Genomic DNA, 25,564 nt, shown 5'->3' on the forward strand with positions numbered 1-25,564 from the left:
TGCATCTCAAGAGTGGATTCTGTGTTGGTCGAGTAGTGGCCATTTGCAAAAACAATTTTTGAGAATTTTTAATGAAGTAGACTAATTTTCTCGAAAATTACTCCATTTTTTTCGAAACTGGACCATTTTCTTGGACCCAAAAAAGGAAAATATTCAGTGCTCACAACCTGACTTGCATGATTTCAAATCAGAAAATCGAACAAGTACGTTAATCTAACTCTCATGTTGGTCAAAATTGTTTTAGTAGAAAGCCAAAACAAAAAATGGTCAAAATGATGAACCAGGGGCACAGTTGAGTCAGGTTTTCTGCCTATTCCCCCGTCATCAACATACTTGCCAGAAAAGGCACTCTATTTGCTAGAAAGGGCACTATACTTGCCAGAAAAGGGCACAACTGAAGCTAACAACAAAGGGTTGAAAGCTCTCTCATCCTCCAAGGAGCACTACAAGAAATTGCATTTTTTGCAACGCAAGAAAATATGTTTCTAAAAGGGAAAATTCGTCGGCAAAGAGTTTTGCCAACACACAAAGCTACGTTGGCAACCCGTAGGCAAAAGTGAGTCGGCAAAAGTTTTTGCCGACGAAATTATCATCACGTTGGTAAAAGTAATGCCTTTAGCGACGAACATAGTCGTTGTTAGAAGCCTTCATCCATCGTCGGCAATTTACCTTGCGTCGGTAAAAGTCATTCAAATATGGTGATTGTGTGACACTTTTCGCGACACAAATTTGCATGGGCAAAAAATATACTTTTAGCAACAAAATATACGTCAGCAAAAGTAAACTTTTGGCAACACATTTACGTTGGTAAATGTTGCCATTTGCCTACGATTTGTTTGTCGATAAAGCTTCACTTTTGGCAACGACAAATTAGCATTGGCAAAAAATACACTTTCAGCAACACAATATGAGTGGGCAAAAATAAACTTTTAGCAATACATTTACATCGGTAAATATTGCTATTTGCCGACGATTTATTTGTCGATAAAGGTTTACTTTAGACAACGACAAATTAGCATTGGCTAAAAATACACTTCTAACAACACAATATGAGTGGGCACAAATAAACTTTTGGCGACTCATTTACCAACAAAAATAATTGAAAATAATTTATATATTTTTATAAGATTTATAGATTTACAAGAGACATTCCTCAGGCACCACTATTACAAACTAATAACATTGATATAAAATTACCTAAAGTTGATGTGCAAGCAAAAAAAAAACACCGCTGATACTGCTTTTAGAAGTAGTGTATAAAACCTAAAAGGGTAAACTCACTAAAATACCCAAATACATCCAAATTATGAACCCACATTACAAACAACAGATAACACAATGAAAACATGAAACTAACAAAGACAGGCAAAACGACACGAAAAGTATCCACAAACTTATCCAGCAAACCAACATCTAGTAGCAGCCGCTTCACAGCAACATTGCAGCAGCAGCAGCCCAGCAAGCATCAACCACAAGGGCGGCAGCAGCAGACCAGCAGCTGCAGCAAGCGAATCTGATTCATGCATCTCAGATGAGCTTTGTGCATCTGCAACCACCAGGCCAGCTGCATTATTTGACATTCCTTGGGGCATTTCAGAAGAGATGACCAACATGTAAAGGCATTTTAATAGGAGCTACTCAAGCCAAGTTCTTTGCTAATCCTTGCATGATAATTAGAAGAAAAAAAAAAGAATGTAAAATACCCACTTTGGAGGAGAACATCCTTTCTTCTCTACATGATACAGGTGCATTAGCCTCTTGTACATATGAAAATATTGTCAACTTTTGAATATTGGCTCCGCTTGGTAGATTTTTGGAGCTCGCCCTCCCTCCGAAAGAAAAGGAGGATTCATCAGCTTCAACAAGACCACCCTACACAAAACTTTTGCATTTGCAATTTTGTTGAAGCTCAAGGGTTGTACAATGTGATGGAAAATCACTTTCATGTGTATTTTCAAGCAGGAGGGGCATATTCCTGAATTGCTTCTGCAAGCTTCTTCCGATCCTCCTCAGTTTTTGTTCTTATTAAGAAGGTACGTGCCACAACACTGTCACTGTCAATGTTGTTGTTTCCCACATCACCCTACAAAAAACACAAGTGAAATTTCCCACTACAAAGTGCATTAAAAAAAATGCTTCAGAAAAAATTTCCGTAAAAAACAACCCATGAGAATCCTTCCCACATATATATGTACAAGCGGTGTGTGCAAACGCATTTGCAATTTTATATTTAAATTTTTGGATAGTATGATGGTTGAGGAAAACTAATAGCAATTTTGGACGGTCTGACCAAAAAAAAATTATTCTTATTGTTATTAGATGTGATAGTTACTGAGTGGGAAAGAGTGACAGTTACTAGGTATAAAGACATTCTTGGAAAAAAATTTAAAAAAAAAAAAAAGTGACAGCTTCCGACCTAACTCAGGTGCACTTTATATAATAGAATAGTTATCCCATTTGTTTATTGGATAAATATCCCATTATCATGCAGCAGAAATAGGAACCTCGATTTGTTAGCCTCACTTATGAATTCAATGACAAGATTTACCATGCCTGGAGCCTTGTATGATACAACAGAATATATTGCAGTAGAAATGACAGATAACAAAACATCCCCGTTTCTTATTTATTTCCCCCACAAAAGTGTATTTTGAATTATTTAATTAAGAAATATTACCGCTGTATGAAATATCGCAACAATGGAATTTTTCTACATGTTCGTCTTGATGCCTGGATATAACAATGCATTTAGCAACACTTTTCCCACCTGCCATAAGCAAAAAGGGAACATAAGTATAATTATGGTCGCAATTGAGCTTTCGTTCTTAATTTAACATAAACCACTGGTGTGTCTCAGCTCTTCCCTATATGGACAGGTGTGTGTGCATGTACATGTAAGTACTTTTTTCACACATGTCAGACAAATAATGAACAAGTAGGAAAATTGCAAAGAAGAAAAAAACAGAAACAAAAATCAAAAATTCATTACAAACTCAAGATTTCAAGCTGAATTCAACTTGGGAAGAGCAAAAACAGCAAGAAAACACATACGTCATTTCAAACGAGAAATGTTGGCTTGGATTCTCTTGTGCCCTTGTTAACACCCTCTTTACATTTGATAGATCACTTGACTGAACAAAGAGAAAAGAAAATAACTAACCATAAGAAAATCAAATGTCTTAATATTATATTATATAAAAGCAGGCAGATGTAAACAGTGCCCAACTCATCAATGCACTACACGCTGTTGATGCAAATTACAAGAAGCAATGCCCCGATGAATATTTCAAATATGCCTCTTCTTAAAATTTTGGATGATTAACAAAATGAGTAGATGCAAAATGTGTTTTTCTCTTTGAAAAGTTCCAAGAGATGCAAGTCCAAGTCAATTTTATGTTTGTCCAATAAGAAAACAGAGCCAATTCAACCCGGCCAACGAACTTGGGTGCCAGAAGATTCTTATTGACAACAAAATGGACATCAAGGAATGGCAAGTTAATGCTGAATTTAAGCATGGAGAAGTTATTCTAGATGTTTCATCTGATTAGGAAGTGAAAACAAAATTCTTATGGCTGAAAAGAGCTTTAATTATTCACAGGATTAATGACTTCAGACAGAGTGTAGTTTGGAGGTCCTATAACCAAAAGATTTGATTAGCATCCCACATCAATTAAACTTGAAGGCAACATTCCCAAGCCCTTCACAAACTGCTCCTAGTTCCAATTATAGAGCAGGGTAATAAATAAACTTTCAGCAACTTGTTGACTCCCTCTCTCTCTCTCTCTCTCTCTCTCTATAGAGCAAGTGTTTCCAGGTAGAGAAACACTGAAAGGAGTGGGAGGGAATTATATTGATTAGAGTTCAAACTTCCAAACAAATCACAAGAGACACTAGAAACAAACACAAAGGAAATAAACTGTTTCTTTTACACTGAAAACAAGTAACAATAAATTAAACAATTCTAAAAATTAGACAATTCAAAGAAATAGACATGTCATCTTAAAAACTGACTAACCTGCATCCAACCTTTCCACTCTTCAGTTTGATGCCTGTTCAGATACAGTATGGATTTTCCTGAGATTGGTGACTTATCATGATGAATCTTGAAAGAAGTAATTGCTGAAACTATGATGAGAAGGAAGTAGAGAAATAAGAAAAGATCCCGATTATAACTCTGCAAAAACAAATGATGGTTAAAAGACAAGCTCATTGGACACAACTTTGATGCAGATGGACCAATTATAACTGAAATAGATACAGAAAACAATAACTGTATATCCTGGCCATTGTGAATTTTATGTGGAGAGATGAAGTCCTCCCTAATTGTTTGGTTACACATCCAAGGAAGCAGAAGAGATACTGAAGCATCTGGTAGCAGCTAGTCCGTCGACTAGTAATTTTGCTTTTGTTATCTCTCCTTTCTATTAGTGTTGGTTCATTAGGTTATGCCCATATAAGTGGATCAGGTTATGACCTCGCTAATCCTTTCACTTCCTCGTAAAGTTCTGGGATATACATATATATATATTTTAAAATAACATTTCAAAGTTGTTAAAGAATGTGATATCCACCCATTCCTCTTTCTATATTTTTCACATTGAACTTTTCTTTTTAAGATTTAAATTTGGTCTAGCACATACTTCACCGAAGAAAATAACAAACTCACGGAATGAAAAGTATGAATTATAAGATGAGGGCATTGGCAAAACCTTTTTGATTCACCGAAGAGAATTGTACGGTCACATAAGTAACAGTAGATCAAAAGGACACCAAATTCAGATCGGTAGGGAGAGAGAACAATAAGAAGAAAAATGAGAGTCAGCTTTCTAACCATGTCCTTCAAACTTACAAAGCTCCAAAACTTATGGTTTTAAATTGTGACGATGAGAGACTTACATGGCTCTGAGTGTCAATCGATTTTCTAGAAAGAAAGTCTCATCCATTAGAAGAAATCTGAAAAGTTAAAGAGCATAAAGAATGTTAAATTAACCCGTTCATATTTCTCATAAATAATCAAAGATGGAAACAGCTATTTTTTCTAACCTGACAACGTGAGATGTGACAGGTGAACTTCGAGCTTTAGGAGAAGCTGACTGGAGACCTCCCCACTCCAATAAAACAGCTCTGTCATCTTCTTTAACTGTTTCATTTGCCAACTCAACCAAGCTGATATCAGAATGCCTGCCAGTAAAACACTAAATGAGAGAGGAAAGGTGGAACGAAAAGGAAAAAAATAGCTAAGTATTTTCAAACAACTATCTAAACGCCAAGATACAATAAATTGGGAGATTGATAAATTCACTCTTTTTTGGCAGATCGGATCCATAGCACCCCTCTCTCACATGGTGGAGCCTGTTATATGAGAGAGAGGGTTGTGTCAGAGACAGGGCTGTGAATTCATAAAAAAGAACTGTGAATTTAACAATTTCCAACAAATTGATTTGAACAATTATACAAACAACTAACAACGCAAAAATAACTTTGCTATAATAATAATAATAATAATAATAATAATAATAAATTGATTGTCCAAACGTTTGGAAAAAAAAAATGGTAAGCACCTATTTTTATGAAACACTTTAAATCTATTTATTGAATTTTTTAAATGATGAAAACAATACCAAATAGGGCCTATTAAATAAATAAATAAATAACTAACAAAATTCTATCACATTGTCAATAGTAATCACATTGTCCATGTCATGAAGTAGAACACTTCATGAATTCTGTTACTGCAATTATGATCACAAGAATTATCTGAGTTCAGGGTGAACCAAATCGTCAAACAAAGAAGTCTTGCTCTCTGTCCTTCTCCTTCTTCTTTTTTTCTTTTTTTTTTTTTTTTTTGGACATGATTACAGATAAAAGCTTTCTCTTTTCAGGAAAGGATAACTTAATTATCTCTGTTTTCTCAATGAAACTATTCTAATTTCACAAATAGAATGTAGGATCAGTAACTGTCTTTTGTTTGCATAAATGAGACCCAACAATTGTCAAACAAAGCTTATTGGAAACTTGTTAGAAATTTCATGTAAAAACTAAGTAAACAAAATGGAAAATGCTATACGAACAAACTTTTCTTACAAACTTTTCAGCTTGCGGTTTTTCTCTAGCTCACTCAATTTGATGTAGTGCTGACACGAGGAAAAAATTGAGAGGTAAGATAATGGTTAAAAATAAGGTAAAGACCAAAAACCAAACTTCCAAAGCAATACCTGTACAAGACCATGAAGGGTCAATTTCGCCTCGTCATCAACATAAATTTCCATTGGCTGAAAGGAAGAAATGTCACAGTAAAGCATATTAGGAGCCTTCCTGAAGGTAATGGAATCCAGCACGAAATGAATGATGGATGAACATCCCTTCAATTGAGATTCCGGTCCATCTGATGTCTCCTTGCAGATATTCTAACTCACAAGAAGCAAGTCCACTATTGCTCAACATATATACTATTATGTAACCAAAAGGAGCCACAGGTAAGACATCCAGCATCAACCACATTAAAAACCCACACTCAAGGCCTAAAGTAAACAAGAAAATAACTAGGGATGTGAACAAAAGAAAAAATAAGGTTCCGAAGAATGAAGAAACTATCCCCACACATCAGACCTAAAGACCGATCTCTCTTCTGCCACTACCCATCCCCTATCACATTACATACTTAGGTAGAATATTGAATAATGGGCATAAACAAAATGCAAAACTGAAAGCATAGAAGGCTACAAGCCTACAACCACTGCATTCCTAACTATTTATCGCCAGCAGAAAGCTGACATTTATGGAAAAGGATTCTTCTAAATTCAAGTAGAACTGGTCATGGGACATTACATCTTGCATAAATTTCTTGCAAACAGGACGGATTTCCTTGCTGAGTGTTGCAGAAAACATCATAACTTGTTTGTCATGAGGAGTCATCTTGAATATCTCCTGCACATCTCTCCTCATGTCTGCAGTACATACGAAGCAGAGAAATTACAAGGTAAGAAAACTTCATCATCAGTCTTGTGAAAAATAATGTCAATTGCAGCTGCAGGTAGTTGTACTCGTTTGCATAGAAAACTTTGGTAGAGAGGAGTCATTAAAATCCAACATTCAAACAAGGGGGAAAAAATAAATTAAATAATAATAATAATAATAATAATAATAATAATAACTGTATAAAGGATGATTATCACAGCCTAGAAAAATTCGGCCCCAAAGTTTAATCTTCAAGATTGCTATTGAGAGGGAAGCTGCATCCTTTTGTGGAAATATGCAAGGCACACCAAATTAAATGTTATCGATATCACAAACACAAATGGTTACACAGATTTACTTTAGGAATTCAGGGAATGTATGGAAGACTGAAGATGATGAAATAAGATATGACCTAAAGCATGGTATGAGCTCAGATTCCAATTTGTATCTAAATATAATTAAAAAGCATAAAAAATTGACCCACAAAGGGAGAGAGAGAGAGAGAGAGAGAGAGAGAGAGAGAGAAGAATATCAAAGTGAATGCCCAAGTAAAAGAGTGAATAGAATAAACCCATCAAAGTTTTTTTTTTCTTTTTCTCTCCCCCAATATTCTCATGGAGCAAGAAAAGGTATTGCGTAATTATATTTATAATTTAATGGGAAATAGGGGGAAGGCAACTCAGATAGAATCGCAAGGACAGTAATTCATAGAAGACAATAAAAAATACACAAAGATAAACACTCACCTCGTAGTGTATAAGATTGAGGATGTGATATGGATGAGTGTCAACAGTGCCTTTCCCCAACCAATAAACATGTGCACCTTTATCTGCTTTGTATTGAGAGTTAAGGTGGGATGTGTGTGCTCACATATGTGGGTATGCATGTATATAACAAACTGATTCGGACCATAAATCCCTAAAGTTTCACCAATAGATATATGTAAATCTTATAACTTGCATTTTCATAAAAGATATGTAAGGTCCTGCTAATCTTACAACACTACTGCCAGACTCCTACACTGCTTTTTCTGCCTTTAAAAGGACATCTGTCCTAGGGCTCCTCCCAATTGGAACTACTGGACTGTCCTGTATAGCCATGCAAAAATTCTGTTCTTCCCATGCAGTGATCAGCCGGTCAAGGCTGTCAATGACCATTTCACTTTGTGCTTTAAATCCCTCAATGGCCATTTGTCTCGGCCTGATAAATTCAGCAGCATTAGAACCCACTTCTGGTGGTTGGGTATTAGACTTTCCAACTGTAGAACCATCAGGCATCATCTTTTGGTAGGGGCCGGGAAACACCAGCTAATTTTTTAGCTGTTCTTTTGGCCTTTGCTGCTGCAACAGTTTTTGCATCCAAATATTCCCCAGCATGGTATGTTGAAGCCCAAACCAAGGGATTTTTCTTTTCATCTACAAAGCTCCTCAACATATGCCGAATTGAGTCAGTAGATATCACAGTCATGATACCCAACCTGCTATGTTGCAAAATAGATGAAGACATGACTATAAGTAAAAAAAATTAGGATAGTATATTTTAAATGTACAATGATTAGTCTCAATTTTTGTTCAGCATTCTGAAGGCTGGTGCAGTTAACCTCAGATGCAAACTAAAGTGGCATTTAAATTGATGATTTGGAAGGGAAGACTTGCACATGATTTCTTACAGGATTCTAGCTTGGATTTGAATCCCAGGTAGACAAATGAAGAATGCGAGGGCCCACTATTGGTGAATATGAAATATCAATGAAAATGGAGTCATTTGAAATTTGTCCCATACAAGCCCAATATCCTACTCCCAAATCCATAATGTAAAGCTATCTATTTTCTTACGTCCCCCATCTCAGATCATAAGCTAGTATTAATGAATTCTAGATAAGTCCTTGTTCTCCAAAGTCATTCAGGCACAGGATGGAAGAAGGCACAGAAGCTACTATAAAGTTCCAAATTAATCTGCCACATTTGCTTCCAGCAATGTCCTAGATAGCAGTTTTTTACTATCTAATATGGAGATTTTTTCCACTTGAAATGGCGAATCCAGAAAGTTTAGTAGAAAAAAAAAAACACAACAATAAGAAAGTTTTTTTTTTTTTTCCAAGATCAACGAGCAGGTGTTACAATCAGCATCAATGATCATCTACTGAAAACCATTCATGCATCATATACAAAATCACTATTGTTGCCACTAAAGAGGGAATAAATGTAAAGTTAATATCCTGACCAGAAACTTTCATATATTTTTGGAGAAGAATAGGGAAAGAAGAAGAAGAAGAAGAAGAAGAAGAAGAAGAAAGATTTTAAAATGGGGGGAGGTTGAAGAAATGCCATTAATTCTCCATGTCCAAAATGTAAAAAGAATACTAATGCTTTCAGCAACAAAATAGATATACCAGCAGTGCTGACAATGTAGATTTGCCACGACCACTGGTCCCACACAACAACACAGTTACAGATTCCTTCCTTTCCCGAATTCTGAAACAAGAAAACAAATTCTCTGAGTTCAAAATGGAAAAATGAATGATTGAGGTGCGCTTTACATGAAAACCAGGGGTCATACTTCAAGCTAAAAGCCACAAGTTCCCTTATAGCGTGATGTAAATAGGAAAAAAACCTTCCCTACTCCAGCTTGATGCATCTTCCCTAGTCACTACAAACCAATAATGTAAGTGCAGAAATCATCTGCCTTCAAAAATTGAAACAAAAATAGCAAACCAGCAAACCAGCACCAGAAACACACTAACCTGTTCAAGAACCACATACAATAATATGGATGTCTAAAATAGGTCCAAACAGAGCATATAAACCACCTAGGAAATGGAAACTCAACCAATGTTGTTACAAACAAAAACAATAATCATCCAAGCCATCACAAAAGAAGCCCATGTACAGCTCACATGGGAGAGCAAATCAAAATAAAAACAATATCAAACACAACATCATAACAATTAGTAATGTAACCAAATTAATATCAAATGCATTTCAATATCCCAAATTTTATTTAAATATCTAACAATATTAAACATAAGAATTCTAAAACGTGTCTAACTATATCTAACAATCCCAAACATAATAATTCCAAAAAGTATCTAAATGTTCAACAAAATAACCTATAAAACGAAACAAAGAAAAATAAAATGAATGCCTACGTGCGAAACGACAAATTATCATATCTTTAATGACCATATATGTCACTACTAAATCACGAACATCCACTAAAATAATATCATATGATTTCAAACTACCTAATAATTTTACATTTCAAATTGCATAATAGTTTTAAAAAAATGTTAGTAAGAATGTACATGTTTGACCATCCAGATCTCGATTTCTCCTTTTAGTAACCAAAAAATATATATATATATATATATACAGTGAAAGCATATACATTTAGATAAATTTCAGCAATATTCAAATTTTTTTTTTTCAAACAATCCATGTCCACTCACAAGAAAATAAATTTGTTCACATACTTTGTGATTATGTGAACAAAACACAAAATTTTATTGATCTAAAACTTCGAATCCCACACTATTGTCAGTAATTGCACCCATGATTGCAAAAATTTGACAATGTGAATTGCAAGGAGTAATCATGCCAACCAAAATAAATATTAAAAAAATAGAAGCACATCTGGTTATTTATAGTCACATAACAATAATCAAATTATTTACTTAAACATTGTCACAAATTCTTTCTTTGTATGAACAGTAGTACAATAACTTAATTCTCATTAAAATTTGATCATTTGAGGAAATTAAAACTTTGTGAAGCTGGGTTAGCTTCCTTTCAAATAAAATTATATTTTTTTAGTTTGAAAATTAAAATGTGAATCATGCACTTTTGATATGTGGCAATCTGGATCGTAGAACTTTTTACTGCTGATAATGGTAATAACATTATATTGAAATGAAAAAAGAAAAAAAAAAATCATTACGTTGGATGTATCCTAGATGAATTTTTTACGGATCAATTAATAATGTGATTATTTTATTGGTTGAACAAGTATATATGATATAGGATGATATTTAATGCTTGTAGAATATATCAACACTAGAACAATTTGGGGGGGGGGGGGGAAATCTCTTTGAAACATTAGTTCACAATTGTAACTTGTTTGAGCATTGGTGCTTTGAAATGAGGAATTCAAAATATCATGAATGCAGAGTATTATGTTTTTCTCTCTTTTTCTTTGAAGCTTTTTGGGAGATGATGGCATTTATAGGTTTTTATCGCTTGGGCATTTCTGTATGATTTGTCACGTGAGGCTAATGAAGAAGAAAGGCACCTAATGAAGAAAAAAGGCTTAAACTGCAACCTGACAACATCAAATCAACGCATGAGCGAAGGAATTTCTTGAAGGAAAAGACAAGTGCAGAATTTAAGGTAAGCAATTTATGTTTTTATTGATACTATTTTATAAAGGGAGCATTTGATTTGGTGTCCAAATTTAAAGGCTTTGCAATATTACCTTAGGCCACTCCATAGAGCTTCCAAAACAACCTAATCCTAAAGATATGGACATGTATAATGTGCAATCTCTACAGGTTTCAGCTTAGGTGGAATCCTGGGAAGCCAAGAAGAAAACAAACTAATAAGGTTGAGGTTTAAGAGCTCACTGTTATAGACGCCATGTTTTGAACAATTAAATTTTCAGCACTTTTATCAGTACCATCTTGCATAACATAACTTAAACTTTCATTCAAGCATAGGCTGGACCTACCTGCGACTAATGCAACAAGTACACAACTTTCATTCAAGCATGGGCATGCCTTTCGTTTATCCCCATCCCCTTAGTACACTTCAAGTACACTTGGGTTGTTTCTCTGCCTTTTACTGAATTTGTTTCTTATAAAGGACGGGGAAAGCAAAAGAACACAAACAAAAATATGTTAGTGGTAAAAGAGTCAATTATCCCTTGTAATCATAATTAGGTCCTAGTCATAGGAAAGCACTAAATTTAAGATGCAAATATTACTCAACATTGCTAGGGAATCCTATCGCTTTTAGTTAGGGAAGCTATTCAACTCTTTGGTAATGTCTCTGGGTGTTTAGGATATGGTTTGTTCTGTTTCTTTTATCATTCTTTTGGTTGTGTGAATGAATTATGGTTGGGAGTGACTCTGTCAATTTTGTAGTTATGAATGCACATTTTCTGGATCTGGAGTTTTTAATTTGCCAATCATTTGAATAACACCTAGATGCCTGTTTCTGTTTTTGTTTTGTAAACTTAAATATATAAACATATATATATATACACACACATATTTTTTAGGGGGAAAGTGCAATATTTCATGATTTTCAAAAATCATAGATTTTCAAAAGAAGAAGTACTAAATAATATATTTAGAAATGCTTTAAAAATGATCACAAAGCCAGGGATAGAGACATTTCAGAAAATGTTCACTTACAGAGTACATCAGATCAAAATACAAAATGAGGGCATTGATATACAGATTTTATTCTAAACCTAATTCAATCAAATACCTATAAAACTTACTTCGATTTCACATCAGTAGTTAAACACTCCATATAGCTTACCGACAGTTGCATTTCGAACAGCAAAATCACATGGATATCAAAGACAGATCGAAGAAAACCAGATTAATAATAAAATAAAAAAAACAGGGGCAGTAAGATACAAAGCCAAAAGGGAACAAACCTATAGGGGCAGACTGAAGCACTGATGGTCTCGCACAGCAGCAGCAAACAGCGACAACCTGACGATCAACAAACGTCTATGCAGTGTGCGATTGTGAGGGGGAGAGAACTACGAATTGTGAGAGAAGCCTGTGCAAGAGTGAAAATCGGGAAGAGTGATGAGGGGGCTTACCTATCTTGGAAAAACAAAGAGCGAATTTTGAGAGGGAACATTCACCGCCTCAACAATTTCTACAGGCAAATCACCAAAACAAAAAATAATAAAATCAATTTTTAGATTTTTTTTAAAAAAAAAATTAAAACTAATTTGAGACCAATAAAAATCAGAAATATATTTTTAAAATTTTAAAAATTATTTATATCCTCCTAAAAGATAAAATTATACAAAAATAATAAGTATTTTTTTATTTTTGCACCAATTTTTTTTAGTTTTTTAGAAAAAAAAATTCTGAAACAAGTTTTTAAAAATAAAACCAAACATATTAAAATTGATAATCTAATTCTTTGGAAAAGTTTAGAATATCTCGAATTAGCCATCTCAACTTAAGAGTTAAGAGTGTGTTTGGACTTGATGGGTTTATTTTGTGATATAATTCGATAATCACTTTAATTTTACAATTCAATAACTAGAATATTAAAACTCTTTGAAAAACTAGAATAAAAACACAAATTACTAAATCACCTCATTTCACTAGCAAAACTTTTACCAACGAATAGTGTTATTATCGCTAAATGTTTAAGTCTTTGCCCACACCAACTTGTCATCGCCAAAAGTAAGCACACTGATAGCAACGCTTATTGTGTTGCTAAAAAATAAGTCTCGTAGCTAAAAATTTTGAAATTTTGGCGGCAACCAATAATTTTGGCGCTTAATGAATGTTATACTTTTTTAGCGACGGTAGTAAATTGCGTCGGTAAAAGTCTACCTTTACCAACGAAATTTGTCACTGTGTCGCCAAAAATATACTTTTGGCTATGAAAATTGACATCGTCGCTAAAAGTAGTCGCGAAAAATGCAATTTCTTGTAGTGGAGCGAGGTATCAAGCTAAGTGCGAAGCACAGACTGGAATGGATCAAGATATTCCACTCCCTCATTTGGACAGGTCTGATCACATCCGAGTTGGCCAAGCGCATCGTCAACCGATATCAGTTATGGATCTACTGCACATCCTGTCGCAACCCCTCTGTGGGAGAAACTCACTGGTTGTGAGCGGAAGAAGAAGAATCTAGCAGAATGCTAGGGGCAAGAGCCCGCAACTTCTTGTTTATCCATCAACCACCCAGGGGAGGGATAAAAAATGAGAGATTGAAGAATAGAGAGGTGTGCGCTGAGAGAAAAAGTGAGAAAAGGGTTTTTTCAGAAAAACAGAGCCTGAGCACCGAGTGATGTGAGAAACACAATTGAGTAAGGGTCGGAAACAATACCCGAAGAAATTGGCTCCTCATGAACTGAGAGGTCTCCCACTGGTGGTACACATTTTAGTGTTGTGTTTGTTGTTTTTGTTTGTCTCGATTCTTGTATTGAGTCATTTTGAGTGTCAATAGATGTGTTTAGGTTGTTTTACCTTTGTTTTCTTTTGTTGAGTCATGGTGTGTTGTGTTCAGTCATAGGCTCAATACCCAGTTAAGAACTCATTTCTTAATTTCAAAAATAAAATCGTTTTGTCCTCAGAGTGCCGTGCCGCTCTCTACATGTATGCAAAACAGGATTTGTTCTTTCATAAAACAGCAGGGTTCAACCCAAGTCATGTGGAAACAGTAAAAATAGGACCTATCTAAAGCTATATGGGTTCTAGACTACAAAGCAAAAGAAAAGAGGAAAAATTTGGAGCATCTGAGTGTGTTTCAACTTCAGAAAATTCCATGATTGTACTCCGGATATACCTCTTCAGGGCCTTGTCAATGCTCCAAAGTATGAGTGTACCTCTACCTCAAGCTCAAGCCTATTTCAAAGCCAGAATGGCGATCAAAAGTGCTCTCCATGAGTACTAGTGCCTGCTAGAGGCATCTTAGGCGTGTTTGCAATGAGTTCCTAGGAGACCAACTACGACAGTGGAAACTAGAGTTCGAATGGTTGATGCCTAGAACGCAAAGGTTTGGAATTTCCGAGACTAAAGTCTGGTTTAAGTACCCAGGGGTGTATCCTCGGCTTGAAATTTGTATGGCAGCCCCATAGATTGAGATAGCATGTGTATGCGCCTCAATTGTGGATATTGAGCCAACCTAGTCTGTCACCCCGTTGGAGAGTAGGGAAAGTTGTGAATATGATCAGGAGGAAAAGCACCATTTGTGGTTTCTACATGCAGAAGTTACCCCTTGTCAGCATTTCCAGACCTTTGTACTGTGAGTTGAAGGTAAGAGTTCGAAGAACACAATGGGAGATCCCCGTTCGAGTAGAGCGGTTCATCGCCACTCGCCTCATGAGGTGCTTGCTAAAGCGCCGCTTTGTTTGATTATTGTATTCCCTAAGCGTTATGCCCTACATTGCTTGTAACATGTTATAACATGTATCATATCATTGCACTTATTGCATTCATTTGCATTTTTTGTTATCTTGTATCTTTTATCCTTTCACATCAAGCAGCATTCAGGATCATTGTCCTCTGGGCCTTTCTCAGGTTGCGCCGAGCATGCTCCTGATTGATTGCTTTGTTTACCTCTTCTCACAATTTCAGCGTGGTTAGAGTTTGTTCCTTCCTCACACGATTTCAGCATGTTTGGAATTTGTTTACCTCTTCTCACGATTTCAGCGTGTTTGGAATTTGTTTACCGCTTCTCATGATTTCAACGTGGTTAGAGTTTGTTCCTTCCTCACACGATTTCAGCATGTTTGGAATTTGTGTACCTCTTCTCACGATTTCAGCATGGTTAGAGTTTGTTCCTTCCTCACACGATTTCAGCGTGTTTGGAATTTGTTTACCTCTTCTCACGATTTCAGCGTGATTAGAGTTTGTTCCTTCCTCACACAATTTCAGCGTATTTGGAATTTGTTTACCTCTTCTCATGATTTCATCGTGGTTAGAGTGTCCCTTTCCTTACATGATTTCAGCGTGTTTGGAATTTATCTCAAGTTACGTCGAGCACGGACCTGGGCGGCTATTTTCGGACCTCTTCTCAGAATTTCAGTGTGGTTCGAGTGTCCCTTTCCAAATACGATTTCAGCGTGTTTGGAATTTATCTCGGGTTGCGTCGTATATGCTCCTGATTGGTTGTTTTGGACCTCCTCTCACGATTTCAGCATGGTTTGAGTGTCCCCTTTCCTCACGCGTTTTCGGCGTGTTTGGGATCTGTTTTTCCTCCTCTCATGATTCCAGCATGGTTGGAGTTTGTCCCCCTTTGCATCTACTGTATTATGCATTGCATCGCACTGTTTTGTGAAATTTATCACTCGCACTATTTTGTGCACCTTACTTGCATTGAGCATGCATTTTATCACACTGTTTTGTGCATCGCACTGTTTAGTGCAGTTTACATTCGCGCTATCTTGCGCACCTTACCTGCACTTGTTAGTACGTCGCATTGTTCACGCTATCTTGTGCACCTTACCTGCACTTATTAGTGCATTGCATTGTTCGCGCTATCTTGCGCACCTTACCTGCACTTGTTAGTGCATCACACTGTTCGCGCTATCTTGCGCACCTTACCTACACTTGTTAGTGCATTGCATTGTTCGCGCTATCTTGCGCACCTTACCTACACTTGTTAGTTCATTGCGTTGTCCCGCACTTTTCACTTGCATTGCTATGCACCTTTCCATTGGCATCATATTTGCACACGTTTATCTTGCATTGAAATTGTATCTTGATGTAACGCTGAACATGTATTTCTACTATATTGTACCTGTTGAGTTTCTTTCTCATTCATACACGATATTGTATGTACGGTTCATTCAAGAGAAGTCCCGGTTCAGTTTGATTGTTACCTTTCTCCACTCGCATTTGGCATGTGTTTAGACGTATCTCTCTCCTCTCGCGTTTGACACGCGTTTGGATGGCTGCGCTTTCTTGCACAATCCTTTCCTCTCATACGTGTGCCACGCTGAGAGATGCACCATTTCCTCTCATGCGTGTGCCACACTGAGAGATGCTCTCTTTCCTCTCATGCGTGTGCCACACCGAGAGATGCTCTCTTTCCTCTCTTGCATGTGCTATGATGAGAGATGTTGTGTTTGAGGCTCCGGGTGTCCTCGGTAGTTACTTTTAATCTTCTCCGCGTGAGACGCAGTGAGAATTGCATAATTTTCTTACGTCCTTTGTGTTGGAATGTGTAGGACTATTCTTTCTTATTCGCTTGCTTAAACTGTTGTATTTATTTTTCATAAATGCTTCATTACAGCTCTCTATGCATGGTCATAAGTTATGATCGGCATTGTGCATGTTATTTGCATCTTGGCCCTGCCTGCGGGCGCATATCTTTGTTATCTTGTATGCTTGTCTAAGTCTTCGGCCTTGTCAAAAATGGGTCGTCTCTGGGCTTTGACATTCACTCCCGTCATCTTATGACTTTCGAGTTTTGTCAAAAAGGGGCAACTGTAGACACCCCATTTTTGACCGTCCTCAAGACCTGGACGTCATGGTTTGAACACTCGATGATCATCCATGCTCGTGTTCGTTTTGACTTCCCGAAGGTCTCGGCTGCGCGCCTTGCCTTAGGATCTCTCAACTTGTTTGTTTTGTGCTTGGTTTGGACCAAGGACTTGTGGTTTTTGCTTCTGAGGGAAGAGGGTGGCTTGTTGGCCATCCCTACAACCCATCAACTAAAGCCTTGTGCCATCGGCCTTGTTTTCTTGCCATTGGCCATAAGTGGTGGTGTAGACGCGCCCGCGTGGGGGGCCCTCGCTACAGTTCGGACTCGATTTGTGTCACGGTTCTAAGTCTGAACCAAAGAGTCCAAATCCGGCAAATCGTTTTGAGAAACAGATTTTTTGAAAAGAAGTGCCAAACATGGACTGCTTTGCCAGATACAGAGTCGCCACCTAAATGTTTTTTTTTTTATGGGGGAATTTAGGAAACCCTGACTCGGTGCCGAAGGCCACGTGTCCGTCATCACCAAAGTTGCCTTGGCTCGGGAGCTTGGGTACGATTGGGGAAGGTCAGCTATGAGCACCCCTTCTCGCCTGATCCGAAGATCGGCCTCTACTAACCGTGATATCCGTTTTTGAAAACGTTATGTGTTCTTAAACCAGTTATTAGCCTAGAATTACTATGTTATGCGCACAGCAAACAAGTATAGACTAGGTTGCCTAATTTGGGAATAAGCATTGCATGTCCGTTTGTTTTGGAAAAATGTTTTGGAATTTGCTACTCGCAAGTAGGCTAAAAAACATGGATTTCAATGAGCTATTCCAACTCAGGCAACCCAACCTTCACCCACAAGCATTCAAACAATTTGTCACATAAGCAACTAGCCACATGGTAAGCATGCTGTCATAATAGCATTTACATGCATGAGATATGCTAAAGCATAAAGGCTTACCGAGTACTCCGAGCCAAAACAATAAACTAGTTAGCCAACATGCATGGTCCTAGTTCATGTCAAATTGACTAATGCAACACATGCAGGATGCAATTAGAATAGGCTCGGCTAACCTAAACATGGCATGTGAAAATGCGCAAGTAGCATGTATTCAAGTTAGATTTGAAATACTAATGCAGTTAGCATGATGCGCCGAGCCCGGTGCATGCAATACTGATGAATGATGCACGCATGCACAACATAAGGTATGCTAAATTAAACATGTCCTATTACTAACCATCAAAGCAGGCAAGTAAAAGGGAGAAAGAAGTGGGGGTTGGAAGACATGCACACACTCACCCACACTTATTACAAGTTTGCCCTCGCTCGGAGGGACCGAAAGAATAATACAGTTCGAATAATGAATTAACTATCCTAGCTAATTAATTATTACAAATTACCTAATTAGTTAACAAATTAACTAAACTAGGAAAGAAAAACAGATAAGCCACCTCGGGAAAAGAGCCCAATGCGATGCATGCTCGGTTCTGCTCGGAAGTACACTACCATACATGAGCTGCCTCTATTTTCCCTGCTATGCTCCTCTGAAGACTGTCAAAGTCTCAGGATTGCTTCTCTGGACACTGGGAGACACCACCGGCTGAGTAGGATATCCACCGGCTGTGGTATATGGTCGCCGGCTGTTGGTGAAGATATCGGCCTAGGAGGGATTGCTGGCCGGCACTGAACACTGCCGGTCGGCAGAGAATGCCTGCAGAACCTGCAATCGACAGCAGCAGAGGACAAGGCAGAGTATGGCAATGCAATTCAAACAATGTATGCACTAATCATGTCCCTTATCATGTTGGGGACTCAAAGGGACATGGTCCTTGGTTCTAGGACCATCAATCGCGCATTTCCATGCGTGATGGCCCGAGGGACCAAGTGTGCACATTTTGATGTTAAGTGCAATGCAAACCAACAAACCAAAGGGGTCCAATCCCTATCACTAAATCAAGGGACAAGATATGCATGTTCAATGCAACCTAAGCATGTTAGCTAGGGATGCAACATGGCAATGCAAACAAGCAAGCAATGAACAAGCATGCAAGCTAGTGGGCATGCAAGACATGGTGCAATCAAAGCATGCAAAGTGTGAGACGTGTAACAACATGTAAAGATTGGACTTAAACATGATTTGGGCAGCTCTAATTAGGCCCAAAACAGTGGCCATAAGTGCCCAAAATGAAGGACTAATGGCATGCAAGCATGCATGTATACAAGGACCAACACTTAGGCATAAAGGGACAATTCTCAAGCACACTTCAAAGAGGCCTAACATGGACTAATGGCATGCAAGGTAAGCATTGAAAATCATGTTACAAAAGGTGCTAAGCCAATTTAAACAAGACAAACATTAGCATGCAAACAAAGCCAAAATCCAAGACAAGCCAAGAGGCTTAAACCAAGTCTAAATCAACCGAGCCTCACAAGGCTAAGAGGATTTAAAATAGGTCTAAGGTAGGTCTAAACAACACCCAAAGGACACCTAGATGGCATCTAAGCGGCTCAAACTCAAAAGCATGCACAATGACCAAAACATGGAGCATGCAAGACAAGCTTTCAAAGCTTCAAAGATGCATCCAAGGCAAGCATACAAGCACGCTAAAGGGACTGAAATAACATGGCAAATGGTCCCAACCCGCTAAATTAAGGAAAGGATGCATGCTATACACTCACACACTTAAGCCCAACAAACCAAAAATGCAAAGGGACTATACTAAGCATGCCAAAGTCGACCCGACCAACTATGGACAGACCTTAAACATGGTAAAATAAGCACAAAAGCTTCACAAAGCTGGACCTAAAACATGCTAGGACAATGGTTTACAACCTAAGGCAAGTTAAGGCTTAAACATGGCATTACAAGGTAGGTATGCTAAGCATGCAAGGTGTACCAAAACCAATTAAAAACAGAAGCATATTATGACATAATAAGCACAAAAAACAGCCAAGGAATGGTCAACAAGAAGCTTAGCTAGGTGCTCCCTCAAGAGGCCAAAAATGGTCCATTTCAAGGACAACAAGGAGAGGGGGTGGCCCTCTCCTTCTTGGGACTTCAAGGCACCATCCTTACCACTGAAATCCCTCAAGATTTCAGTGGTGAGGAGGCCCATACACCAAAGTCTTGGAGCTTACACAAAACAGCCCAAAATGGGGCCTCTCAAGGCCTAAGAGGGGTCAAACACCTCCAAACCACAAAACACTCTAAACCAACTATTTAGAGGGCCTAAAAACAGAACTTTTTTGTATTATACACTAAGCTCAAAAATAGTTCTAAGATAGGCAAAAATAGTATGCAAAAATGGGGAATAAAGGGACAACTTCTTACCCTTGAAGACCCTCTTCACCAATGAAGCTCCAGCAGCTTCTTTGTGCTCAAAACAGCCCAAGAACCTCAAGAACAACCTCTGGTCCTTCAAGAAACCAGGGAAAGGTGTAACACTATGTGTTTGTGTGCAATAGTAAGACACAAACACACTTATACACACACAAAGGCCAAATGAGAGAGAGGCATAGAGATAGAATATGTATGGAACCCTAAACCTAAAACCAGAGCTCTCACACAACTTTTCTCTCCAAAATGTCTAACCTAGAGCCAAGAGGGGAGGGCTCCTCTTATAGAGGAGCCAATCTTATAAAGCTTACAAGGTAAGCTAACAAGAAGTCCATCCCTCCATACACGTGTATGGAGGGGAACAAAATGCCATACAGCTGTATTAAAATATCTGTAAAAGCAGATGAACAATAGTTGGCTGCTCAAAATTGCCATTTTATCAAAATGGAGTGCCGACCGGCAACAAAGAATGCTGACCGACAATATACATTGCCGATGGCAGCAAAACACCAGCCGGTGGCTTCTGGCCATGGCCGGTGATGTGTGGGGATGCCTCTCAAGGCATTCCCTGCCCCTCCAAGGCAAAACACAAGTGTTTGGTGCAAAACCAGACACTAAACAGTTGAGTTCGGAGATCCTGAGGCAAGGCGCGTAGCCGAGACCTCTGGGAACTCCAAACGAACACAAACAAGGGTAATCACCTAGTGTTCCATTGGTGACGTCCAAGTCTTGAGGACGGTCAAAAATGGGGTGTCTACAGGTGGCCGATTGGCACTCTTTTTGGTCGATTGGCCATATTTCTTGGCCGAGACCTTTCCATCTGCTTTTGCAGATATTTTTGTGCTAGTTGTGCCAGCTGGTGAGCGCAATTCTCATCCTCCATACACTATGGAGGGGTTTAAGCAAGGCTCAAGCTTGTTCAACAAGCTTGAGAGTTGATTTTCTATAAGAAGGGAGGCCCTCCTCCCTTTCCAGAGGTTCTGAAATCCTGAGATACAAAACATATATCATTCTCGCTCTATATTTTACCTCTCTCTCTCCATTTGCTCTTGTTTGTCCTCAAAAGTGTAAATTCGTCAAACTATTGGACACAAACACCTACTAGAATACCATCCTTTTGTTACTGAGGTACTTAGGAGCTGGTGTTAGAGTTTTTGGGTTGGTTTGAGCTCAAAAAAGCTGCTGGAATTGTGTTCTTGAAGGTGTTCTTCAAGGGTGAGAAACTAACCTTTTAATCCCCTATTTTGGCTTAAGCTTTTAGACCTATTTGCATGTTGATTTAAGCTTAACTTTCTACTGTAAAAAGTTCTGATTTTTCAAGCTTGTAATGTTTGTTTAAGGTCACTTTTGTGTTGGGGGAAGTCTACCCCTCTTAGGCCTTGTTTGGTCTTGTTTTGTGCCTTCCTTTTTGAGCTATTGGGACCACCTTATTTTGGCCTTCTCACCACTGTAATCCAGAGGATTTTTAGTGGTGGAAATGGTGTTTTGAGGTCCCAAATAGGAGAGGGTCATCCCCTCTCCTTGTGTCTCATATGCTTGCATTGATGGCTCATAAAAGTAACATGTTTGTTAAGCTTGTTTTGGTTCCATTTCAGCATGTATTAGACCTTATTTCAGTATGTTATACCTCTGTCTATGGTTGGTTTGATAGCTTCTTGCATGTTCCATGTAGCTATAGTGCAATCCTCTCTATTGCCTTAACATTCTTCTTGTGTTGGACCATCATTCTTGCATGTTTTGTCTCAACTCAAAGAAGCTTTTAGCCTTGTTTTACCATGCTTAAGCTTCGATTGGTGTTGTCTTTGTCATGCATGCATTGTTTTGTATAGCCATGGTTCAATCTAGCTTGTTAGCTTTGTGTATCAAGTCCACTAGCATGCATTGCTTAGACTATTCTCATGATTTGGCATCATTTGAAATGATATTTCAGTGCATATTTCATGGTCATACACTTGCCTTTGTCATTCTTTCAATGCTTAGGAGGTTTGGTGTTTTATGGCTTAAGAGTGGGTCATTGTGCATGCCTTTATTCTTAGGCCTTTAGGGCTATCATTTCAATGTATTTTTGGTCTTATTTTACCATGATGCATCTCTGATTTTTGTTGTCAAAGTCATGCCATGTTTGGTTTTGATAGGCGTAGTGCAATCCCCTTTGTTGGCCTTACTTGCATCATGTCTTATGCCTTTCATTTTGACTTGTTTTGGATTTGGTCCATGCATGTTTTAGACTCACTTTGGTATGCTTTAGGACTGTTTTGGTTTTCATAGGCCATTTGTTTCATGTTTTGCATAGCCTTAGTGCAAATGCCTATGCTAGCTTCAACCTTTGAGCTTTCTTGCATGCCATACTCGCATTGTTTGGTTGATTTGGCATCGTTCCATGCATGATTTCAGAGCTTATAGTGTTGTTACACTTCCACTTTTGTCACTCTTTGAGCACTCTTGAGAGTTGTGCTCTTATACCTAGGTGATAGGCCATTACATGTGCATGCTTTGTTTTCCATTTCATGCCATCATTTCATCATTTTGGCCACTGATTTGGGCATGATTGAGGTCTGTCCATTTTAGTTTAAGTTCAATTTGCATGTTGTTCAAATGTTGTTACATTGCATCATGTTTGCATGTTTGGGTTGCATTGTGTTTTGCATGCTTGTTGCTTGCATTGTTGATGCGTGCTTGTTGCATTGCATGATTTTGCATGCTTGTTGCATTGCATTGTGTGTGCATGCCTTGCCTCTTGACCAAACATGATAGAGGATAAGGTCCCTTATGTGTTTTTGTACATTTCATCCATTAATTTGTGCAATTCGGCCTCTTTGGCCATCATGCATCGAAATGCGTGATTGATGGCTCGAGAGTCGAGCACTACACTCCTTTAAGCTTTGAACATGATAAGGGGTGTAGTTTCACAACATTTTCTTGTAAATGTATTACCGTGCCTCTGTTTGTACTCTGTTGCAGCAAAAGGAGCAGTCTGCAGGAAGAGATGGCTGATCGGCTATCTAGTATGCCGATTGGCTAAAAATGTTTGGCCGATAGCCTCATATTTGGTCGATGACCATTGTCCACTGGCCGATGGCTACCTCTCTTGGCCGACGACCTCTCAGAGTGTCCATGAGGTGGTTCAGAAGCATCACAGAAGTTGGCATAATTTTCAGAAGTCTAAAACAGTGCAAACAGAGGCGACATGAGGCATGGCAACGGATTTTCGAGCGAGGCGACCGAGCATGCATCATTCGTCATTTCGAGGCAGAGCAGTGGCCGCCTGTTTTAGTTTCATACTTAACTGGTTTTGTAACTTAATTAATTTGTTTAATTAGTTAAGAGTTTTGTAATAATTAATTAGCTAGGATAATTAGTTAATTAGTTGGTTTGCATTATTTATTCGGACCCTCCGTCGAGAGGGCGAATTTTGTAATAAGTGTGCGTGAATGTGTGAATGTCTTCCAACCCCACGTCTTTCTCCCTTTTACTTAACCACTTACGATAGTTAGTTCTAGGTCATGTTTTGATTAGCATCCTTATGCTCGCATGTTTGCATCCATTCATCTGTATTACATGCACCGGGCTTGGCGCATCATACTAACTGCATTGTATTTCAATTCCTATTTGAATACATGTATTAATTGTTGCATTTCACATGACATCTTAGGATAGTCGAGCCTATCTTAGTCGCATTTTCGCATACGTTGCATTAGGCATCTTAACATGAACTAGGATCATGCATGATTTCTAACTAGTTCTCTGTTTTGACTTGGAGTACTAGGTAAGCTTTTATGCTTTAGCATACTGCATGTGTGTTAGTGATTGCCATGACAACATGCTTGCCATGAGGCTAACTGCTTAAGTGATATAACTGCCTGAATGCCTGTGGATGAAGGTTGGATTGCTTGAATTGGAACAATTCATTGAATTGGAACAATTCATCGAAATGGAAGTTTTTTAAGCCCACTTGAGGGTGGAAAAATCATGTTTTCTTAAGCCCACTTGAGGGTGGAAAATCCACGTCTTAGCCTACTTGCGAGTAGCACCTTCAAACCATTTTCAAACAAACAAACATGAGATGTTTTGTTCCAATTTAGGCGATCTAGTCTATACTTGTATGCTGTGCGCATCACATAGTAAGCTAGTTAATAAACCGGAAAAAGAACACATGTGTTTTCAAAAACAAAATATCATGTTAGTAAAGGCCGATCTTTAGATCGGGCGAGCAGGGGTGCTCATTGCATGACCTTCTCCTCTCGTACCCAAGTTCTTGAGCCGAGGCAACTTTTGTGATGACAGACACGTGGCCTTAGGCACGAGTTAGGGTTTCCTAAATTTCCCCAAATAAAACATTTTGGTGACGACTCTGTATCTGGCAAAGCAGTCTATGTTTGGCACTTCTTTATAAAAATCAGTTTTCCAAAACGATTTGCCGGATTTTGACTCTTTGGTGATTTATCGATCTTGCATTGCACTTTGTGAGATTAGATTCAGAACCGTGACATTGAGTCCGAATTGTAGTAGCTTAATGAACAAAATGGATTTCGTGCTATTCGCGCGAGGAGCCGGGACGTTCGGGCATGTCTACAATGGGAAAGTTTTTTGTTAAACTATGTATGCACAACTCGTTGGACTTTTTTGTTTTTTTTTTTTAAAGTTTGGTTCTGCAGCTTGGCCCCCTATTATTTAATATGATTTGATTTCTGACTAAGGTCATAGGTAATCTCATAATTACTGGCCGGTTATGACTCTAATCCGTAGGGGCGGGTTTGGGTCATGATAGAGTGGTGTTAGAGCATGAGTAACAACTCACACACCTATCCAAATGAGCAATAGAGTGTCTAGAAAAGATCTAAGTTGCATTCATGAGATAAATGTGTGCTTGAATGCATTGAGAAATTGCTAAGTGATTCGAAGTATGCAACCATATGGTATATAACTGTTGCCTAGTTGTATGAATGTACATGAATATTATGTATACCTTTTGTATGAATTATAACGCAAATCTTATTAGATAATGGTGAGAACAAGAGCTGATGAGCTAGAAGAGTCCTCCATTACTCGGCTAGACTGAATGGCGAGAATGATGCAAGACATGGCAGAAACATT

General features: G+C 38.1%; 1 protein-coding gene and 2 long non-coding RNA genes across 6 annotated transcripts; all 3 read right to left on the bottom strand.

Moving 5' to 3' along the window:
- Positions 1-1,603: 1,603 nt before the first annotated feature.
- LOC114295437 (uncharacterized) lies at positions 1,604-2,757 on the bottom strand. The gene is made up of 2 exons (XR_014331037.1): positions 2,678-2,757; positions 1,604-2,083 (listed from the first exon to the last, which is right to left on the bottom strand). It is a non-coding gene; the product is annotated as an uncharacterized LOC114295437 (long non-coding RNA).
- Positions 2,758-4,926: 2,169 nt separating this feature from the next.
- LOC145791190 (DEAD-box ATP-dependent RNA helicase 15-like) lies at positions 4,927-7,918 on the bottom strand. Its single transcript, XM_082871457.1, has 7 exons — positions 7,704-7,918; positions 6,829-6,947; positions 6,216-6,272; positions 6,085-6,134; positions 5,303-5,352; positions 5,044-5,181; positions 4,927-4,953 (listed from the first exon to the last, which is right to left on the bottom strand). The coding sequence occupies exons 2-7, from the start codon at positions 6,943-6,945 to the stop codon at positions 4,943-4,945; spliced, it is 423 nt and encodes a 140-aa protein (XP_082727583.1). The 5' UTR covers positions 6,946-6,947; positions 7,704-7,918; the 3' UTR covers positions 4,927-4,942.
- Positions 7,919-7,982: 64 nt separating this feature from the next.
- On the bottom strand, positions 7,983-12,843 carry LOC114268856 (uncharacterized). 4 transcript variants are annotated; one of them, XR_003631425.2, is made up of 6 exons: positions 11,680-11,818; positions 11,428-11,523; positions 9,701-9,766; positions 9,517-9,606; positions 9,350-9,431; positions 7,983-8,434 (listed from the first exon to the last, which is right to left on the bottom strand). It is a non-coding gene; the product is annotated as an uncharacterized LOC114268856 (long non-coding RNA). The 4 variants fall into 4 exon arrangements; XR_014331038.1 differs by lacking the exons at positions 11,428-11,523; positions 11,680-11,818 and adding an exon at positions 12,619-12,843; XR_014331040.1 differs by lacking the exons at positions 11,428-11,523; positions 11,680-11,818 and adding an exon at positions 12,457-12,542.
- Positions 12,844-25,564: the final 12,721 nt, after the last annotated feature.

The sequence above is a fragment of the Camellia sinensis genome, chromosome 5, assembly GCF_055761805.1.
Source record: "Camellia sinensis isolate YWXY chromosome 5, ASM5576180v1, whole genome shotgun sequence".
In the NCBI taxonomy this organism is placed as follows: Eukaryota; Viridiplantae; Streptophyta; class Magnoliopsida; order Ericales; family Theaceae; genus Camellia; species Camellia sinensis.